Genomic DNA, 7,500 nt, shown 5'->3' with positions numbered 1-7,500 from the left:
CTTAAATAGAGTATCACATTATTTTTTAAGAAATACCAAGAAAATGAAACACACAGTGACCTATATTGAATATTGAAAAGAAGATAGAAAATTATGATATGCAACTCACATGCAATGCAAATCAAGCTGTGTGTAGATCACCTAAATAAAAACGTGATTTTTTATGAAAATACCTCTACTTATTTCATAGAGTATTTCTAATCATATTTTTCTACACAATTTTACCAGTAACTTGGTAAAAATCCTGAAGATATCTGCAATAGCCATCAAAGTGGAGCTTTACTTGTAATTATACCGGCTATGTTCTATCCACATCCACTTGAAACTGGCTATGATTTGTGATGGAGACCAATCAAAATAGTGCCACAGTCTCAAGCAATCAAAATGGCTTCCACACATTTGGTTCTCCAGCAAAGGACAATAATCTCCACCTTGTAAATTCTGTGCAGTTTCTCACTTCATGACAGATGCCAGGGAGAAACAGACTCCAGTTTACCAGGATACAATAGGACTGTTGGCCTTTGCCCAAGTCCCACAGGTACAGAGGCCAATGGGAGATGTGTAACTGCGGCATCTAGGCCAGAGGTAGTTGAGCAAATACCCTGTTATCATCTACTTTAAGTTTTTAATTGATAATGAAAGAAAACTGATTAGGAATCACACAAGCCATGTAATGGTACCGGTATGTGGTTTTTAAAGTCCTTACCCTGATATTTCTTCCTAATTCATCTGTGTTAGTAGAAACATACAGTCGAAATATCACTGATAATGCTTCAGAAACAAAAAGAAATAAGATAATAACAAAATTCTAAGTAAAACAAAAACGAAAAAAAGTCTAAGATCTTAAAAATAAAATCTTCATTGGTGTCGCAGTTAAAAATGGACTTACCTTCTCAAGAATACAACTCCTCGCTTCTCTTTCCAGCTGTCTTTTCTTGTCCTTTTCTCTTGAGCTCTCAAAGTCAATTATGGGATGAGACATAATGAATGAAGGATTATAAGAGTGAATTACATTTGTGAAAGACGTTCGCGTTTTGTTTACGAAGCATTTGCTAAATAAGCTTTATTTCTATCCTGCATCATATCTATGTGAGGGGGTTATTGTAGTCTAGAACTATTATCAAAATACTTTAATTTTCTTTTGATGTATAAACATTGTATATTCTTCTTTTACTGTTTTACTTTTTCCGGTGATATATTTCACGTGCGGTGGAGCATGTAACGCATTTACTTAAGATTGCATTCTCGTGATTAGCTACTATTCAAAAAGTGAAGAATAAGTGTGTACTTTAAGTCAAAAACTATTTCACACTTTGTAGCTAATTATACAGTGACATTAGCAGATTCTGCATAATAAGGTGTAATTTGCATTCAGCACGAGATGCCAGATGAACGATAATGGCGAATAGTTGTTATTAAATACCTACAAATATTTAATACTTTCACTAATGGCGGAACCTATGTTATTTTTTTATCCGCTGCATGAATAACTGATTAAGATGGCTATCAATCGAGCACACCCATTAGATAAGCAGTGATAGCGTTAGAAGTGAAATACGCATATCCACCTGACATGACGCAGAATTATGCCGGCAAAACATTTCTTTATTAAGTAGATCAATAATTTCCTTTGAAATAATACTGGTACATGTGTACGGGGCGATGGATATGTCGCTTTTTTACAGTACCATGAAGAGGTGTGTGGAGGATGTACGTTATTCATGAAGTTTATGCGAGTGTCTAGTGGCAACGCGGTCTACGGGTCAGAAAGTTATTGCGTTTCAGTTTTCGTATTATTAAGTAGCTATGGCAAACAGGATTTCTTTCCGCGTCATGTTGCTGAGATAGAGAAAGAGAGCAAGGGAGAGGAGAGAAGATAGATAGATAGATAGATAGATAGATAGAGAGAGAGAGAGAGAGAGAGAGAGAGAGAGAGAGAGAGAGAGAGAGAGAGAGAGAGAGAGAGAGAGAGAGAGAGAGAGAGAGAGAGAGAGAGAGAGAGAGAGAGAGAGAGAGAAAAAAAAAAATATATATATATATAGAAATAAAACCCACACATCTAAGCATACCCACCCAAAAAAAACCCACACATCTAAGCATACCCACCCCCCAAAAAAAAAACCACCTCAACCCCCGCCCTTAAAACCCCTCAAAGCCCCTTCAGACCTGGAAAAGAGAAAGTCATCGCGCACGACACTTGGCTCGCCCCGCACGACACTCGGCCTCAGTGCAAGCCGAATTTCGCAGCCATTTCGCGCGCTTTTCCGGGAGGCGTTGGACGTGGATCTCGTGTTTTGAGTGTGGTGGAGACTCGCCTAATTATCCCCTTCATTACGAGGAGAATATGAACTTCGGCCCCACGGCGAGGAGGATATGAACTCTGGAAGCGCTTAGGAGAACGCGGAGGTAAGCCCCGAGCCGAACTTCGGCCGAAGTTTCTCGGTAAAATATACCGTTTTGTTTTTGAGGTTACTTCGTTTTCCGTCTTGTTTTCTTCTCTCTCTCTTCTCTTCTCTATCTCCTTCTCTCTCCCTCCCTCCTCCACTTCCTCTCTTATACTTTATTTTCCGCCTTTAACTTTGCATTATCCTTCTAGACTTTTCAAGATTTTTCCTCTCCGAACTTTTCCACCTTTTCCCCCCACACCTAAAAACAAAACAAAAAAACTTACAAATCCCAGGAAAACAAAAGCCCGGAGAGCGGAAAAAAATCCCTCAAACGGAAGGAAAAGAGAGAGACGAAAACCGAAAGAAGGAGAGAGAGAGAAATAGAGAAGAATAAGAGAGTTAGAGCGAAAATAGAGGCAAACCCAGAGCGAATGTTTACGTGTGTGAGAGAGAGTGCATTGGAGAGAAAGCGTGGCGGGCGGAGGTCAGTCGTACGGTGTTTTTACCTTTTTTTTGCTTCTGTTTTTTTCTTTTTGGGTTGGGGGGGGGAGGGGGGCAATGCACGTGAGGCTGGGGTGGAGGAGGAGGAGGAGGTTTTCGGCTTGTTGAGAGATCCACGAGGTAGTTGGAGGTCATTTGTGAGGTTAATGAGGTTGGTTATGAGATCTAGGAGGTAGTTAGAGAGGTTAATGAGGTTGGTTGTGAGATCTAGGAGGTAAATTGAGGTTATTTGTAAGGTAAATGAGGTTGGTTGTGAGATAAATGAGGTTTGAGGTTATAATGGGTGTGTGAAGGGAGGATGTTTTATATATATGTGTGTGTGTGTGTATATATATATATATATATATATATATATATATATATATATATAAAACATATATAATGTGTGTGTGTGTATATATATATATATATATATATATATATATAAAACATATATATAATGTGTGTGTGTATATATATATATATATATATATATATATATATATATATATATATATATATATATATATATATAAAACATATATAATGTGTGTGTATGTATGTATGCATATATAGAAATATATATATAATGTGTAGTTGCATTTTTTGGTTAAGTTCTGGTTGAAATAGACTGGATGATTGATTTAAAGCAGGTTAAAGGATCCCCTTAGATGAACTCAAATAGAAAACTAAAGAAAAATTGTATGACCCAACTTTAAAGCATAATGAACTGAGATATACCACATTCCAATGCGGCGTTGGAATGTTCCCTCCTGCCGCACAAATTCTCAAGTTTCATCGCAGATCACAAGGCTTGGTCAGGAGTTATCTATTCTGAATGCTAGTGTTTGTAACATAGCATACTGTTTGGCTTTGCTACAAGCTCAGCAGCATCAAAGACAATTCCTGGATAATTGGTTACAAAGTTGATTGCTCTTTGAGAATATATCCTGTTACCTTGGGAATCTACAAACATGAACAAGTTTTACTTTTCGGGCTCTTGAACACCTCTGTATCAATTAACTTTATTTTTCATTATGGAACAGAAGTACATAGACAATAAGTTCCTAAGATTGATTTGCTCTGTTGTTTCACTCTATTTGCCTCGTGAAAGATGGCTGTGTGAAAATTATTTATCATCCTATAATCTTCCTAACCTGAGGTCTTTGCCTGTGGACTCCCACCCAATCACCATTTTACTCTATTATTATTATCAGTGTCTCATCTTGGTCCCAGTCTTCATGTAGTATTTATCACAAGATCATTTCTTAATTTATGGTGTTATTCTTTGCCATGTTAGTCAATGTATTTTCTACTTAGTGTCCTTAGATTTTCCCTATCAATAGCACTTTTGTTTACCCATAGATAGGTAAGATAGTTATACATAGATCAGATGGTATTTCACTAGTGTCCAATTGAAGCATGGATAAAAAATTTACTTCAAGTAATTGGGCTTTGCCTTTTACTGGACTTTTTCACTCTTCTCTTTCTATTCCTCTGATTTTTAGAGCATTTAAAAGAAATGTTTTGAGATAACTTGTTAGAAATTTGTTTTTCTTTCTTTCTTTTACTCTAGGGATTTCTTATTTGATTTTTATTTCTTTTCAGTATATGTAAATAGGCATATTTATGAACAAGATAATATATGATAGCGGCAGGTTGAGGAATTAATTAGATAATGGAAAGATTTAGGAATTAGTTGGTATTTTTTCTTCCTTTTCTATGTTCAATTTCACAAATAAGGAAATTATTTACAGCTGTGGTTGAAAGATGGAATTTACTCCAAAGAAACCACCAGCTACATTTAATTCAAGTAAGTAGGCTTTTTGTTTCATTATTGATAATTTGTTTCTTAATATTTTTTGTTGAGTGGTACTTTTATTTTTTGTTTTATATTTCAAGGAAAACAAGGAGTGTAAATTATTATAGATGAATAGATATAGTTATATCATGAGAGAGAGAGAGAGAGGAATAGAAAAGGAAAGAGAATTAGGAGATGGAAAAGTAATCAGTAGAAAGATAATTTTTTCTTTTTAGAGGAAATTTCTGGAATGTATATAGTTTTTTTAATATTAATTTATTTGGAATTAAAAAATGTTAATCCTTCATTTGGTTAATTCTCCCCATGTTATTATTCAAGGTACAGTCCGTCGGAATCCGTATTCGACTGGCAGTCGGAATTACCTCAAGAAGTACCAGCATCGAGGAGGGAAGTCAGGGACCCCACACTCCTCCTATGGAACTCCTCCCAGAACTGTCTTGCAGAAACGGTTCTCATCTCGCTCAGAGAAGATGGTAACCAGCGCCCTGAAGCCCTTGCCACAGCCTGAGGAAGGTAATAGCCTCGGAAAATGGCTGGGCAAAAAGGAGACTTCTCCCCAGGCCTTGAAACGTCCCTTTAGTGCAATCAATGGTACTGAGAATACTAAGGACCCTTACAACATCTTCTCGGATAACGAAGAAGATGTTTTTATTCCCACCCGGAAAGAGAGCAAACCCAGCCCTAATTCGGACAAAGAGAATTCTCTCTTTGGCCCACCGAAAGCGGGGAGCGTAAAGGTCTATGGTAATAAGAAAAAACCTGTGAACCTCTGCAGATCCAGGCTTGTAAGTGATATCTCGCCTGAAAAGGTTGAGAAAGCTTATGCGCCTAAGTCTTATTTCTCAGCAGAGAAAGAAAATGTCCCAACAGAACTGTGCAGTGAACAACCAGTATCATCAGTCACACCACCACATCTGATTGGGTAAGAAAAATATATTTTTTTATGTTAACTTTTAAAATCTTTGGCAGTCTGCAGTTAATATGTTATGTTTTTCTTTGAGAGTGAAATATTTTTTCCTTGTGGTTATTTCAGATTCCCAAACTATGGCAACACGTGTTACCTAAATTCGGTCATCCAGTCGTTATTTGGTCTCTCATCATTCCTACTCGATTACCGGGTAGTGGCTTCACACCTCGATATGGCCCACACCTCTCTCTTCTATGGCCTGAGTCAAGTCTTGTCCAACAGAATGAAGGGCCAGGTATCTGGTGTGAAGCAGTCTCTCAAGTAAGTGAAATCACTTTTTGTCACATTGTGCACTCCTTTCTCTCTTTTCTTTATTCTTTCTGATAATATTAACTCATTGCTAGATTATGATGTCTGAATGCAAGATCAGTGGAGTTACTGAATACTGACCCAATTTCCATTCCTGCAGAACAGTGAAGGAGAATTTGGAACGCGTTGATGGTTCCTTCTCTGGTTTCAAAATGCAGGATGCAAATGAATTCCTCACACGGGTCCTGGATACCATCAAAGATGAGATAGACCGGTGCCACATGACCACACCAAGTCCAGACCGCCCTTCTGGCTCGCAGGCCCTTGCATGCACCCCGAATGGAGAGCTTGACGAGGAAGTGTATCTCAACGGCTGCACCAGAAGAGATCCCAGTCCCATTAAACAAGATACGGCGAAAAATAACGATTCTCCGACACCTAAAAGCCCTGAATTGGAAAATAAAACTCAATGTAATGGTGAGATTACTCCAGAAGAAGTATGCATGGAGAATTCGCAGGACTTGGACACTGACGATGCCCTTGCAGAAAGAATAGCCTCAAGAGAAAACACACAGCTTGACACACCAACCAAGCACACTGCAACAGAAATAATCCCCAGAAATCCAGTGAAGGACAATTTTGAGTTTCAGTTGCTTGAATCCTACAGATGTTTGGGGTAAGAATATTAAAGATCTATCCTAATTAGGTTATATTTTGTATGATAAATATGTATAACTTTCATCTAACCTCCAATGTAGTAAAACACTGATGCATTTTCATACTACATGATTTGATATTATTTGAACAATTGGCTTTATTAAGTTATTTTTTTATATTAATGGTATTATAGACTTGGGCCCACTGTTTTAAAATGTACTCTATTTACAGTTGTGACGAAGTTGAAGGTAGAAAACAAGAGTATTTTGGCCTGTATGTCAACCTGCCAGAAGAGGGTAGAGACACCATTCAGGATGCCATCTCTTCTTACATGAGTGCGGATGAGAGAGAATTGAAATGTGAAAAATGCCTTCACAATCGATCTTCAGTTGTTACTACAGTGACAAGATTGCCTAGGTAAGTGTGTGCTGTCCATGGTTGTCTTTGTAACATTAACCAAGTATAAGTTCTGAACCCTTATTAGTATATATTTAATGATAATTGAGAATATCCTGGGAGTCCTATGAAATGCTATCATATATGATGATAATGTTTATGAAGATATGCATGTAAAGGCTATTGGGAATTATTTTTTAGTGTGAATTGAGTTCTGTATGATAATAAAGTGGAGATGTTTTGATGTGAAGTCTAATATTGTATATTTTTGTCCGAGCAGAATCCTTATTGTCCAACTCAAGAGGTATGAATACAAGCCAGAACAGTGTGAAAGTATAAAGATGTCATCTCGAGTGCACATAAACAGATGGATCACCTTAGACCCATATTTGACTGGCGATGTTGAGGGGCCTTCTCCTTGGAGTTCCAATTCTGTCAGGTAATATTTTTTGCTTTGATTAACATTTAATAATGTGTGATATGAATTATGTTGGATCTGGATACCTCTCTTGTACAAAAATTATAGAAGTACAAATGGTGAT

At 37.3% G+C, this 7,500-nt stretch overlaps 2 protein-coding genes across 5 annotated transcripts in view; one reads left to right on the top strand and one right to left on the bottom strand.

Moving 5' to 3' along the window:
• The window catches only part of LOC125041717 (CWF19-like protein 2), a 12,957-nt gene extending 11,789 nt beyond the window's left edge, over window positions 1-1,168 (bottom strand). The window contains exon 1 of one of the 3 annotated variants that reach the window (XM_047636961.1): window positions 890-1,168. In XM_047636961.1, coding sequence (XP_047492917.1) covers window positions 890-982 — 93 coding nt within the window. In that variant the 5' untranslated portion in view covers window positions 983-1,168. Of the gene's footprint in view, window positions 1-109; window positions 132-457; window positions 595-889 lie in introns of those variants that run through there. The other 2 variants (XM_047636952.1, XM_047636970.1) reach the window with 2 other exon arrangements.
• A 1,035-nt stretch (window positions 1,169-2,203) lies between these two features.
• LOC125042284 (ubiquitin carboxyl-terminal hydrolase 37-like) overlaps window positions 2,204-7,500 on the top strand; it is a 10,730-nt gene continuing 5,433 nt past the window's right edge. The window contains exons 1-7 of one of the 2 annotated variants that reach the window (XM_047637824.1): window positions 2,204-2,406; window positions 4,625-4,680; window positions 5,008-5,611; window positions 5,723-5,917; window positions 6,066-6,581; window positions 6,794-6,979; window positions 7,239-7,397. In XM_047637824.1, coding sequence (XP_047493780.1) covers window positions 4,638-4,680; window positions 5,008-5,611; window positions 5,723-5,917; window positions 6,066-6,581; window positions 6,794-6,979; window positions 7,239-7,397 — 1,703 coding nt within the window. In that variant the 5' untranslated portion in view covers window positions 2,204-2,406; window positions 4,625-4,637. The remainder of the gene's footprint in view (window positions 2,407-4,624; window positions 4,681-5,007; window positions 5,612-5,722; window positions 5,918-6,065; window positions 6,582-6,793; window positions 6,980-7,238; window positions 7,398-7,500) is intronic. The other variant, XM_047637825.1, reaches the window with a different exon arrangement.

This window comes from Penaeus chinensis, chromosome 3 (genome assembly GCF_019202785.1).
Source record: "Penaeus chinensis breed Huanghai No. 1 chromosome 3, ASM1920278v2, whole genome shotgun sequence".
Classification (NCBI taxonomy): Eukaryota; Metazoa; Arthropoda; class Malacostraca; order Decapoda; family Penaeidae; genus Penaeus; species Penaeus chinensis.
The sequence above is the reverse complement of the archived record's forward strand: the minus strand, read 5'-3'. Positions and strand labels throughout refer to the sequence as shown.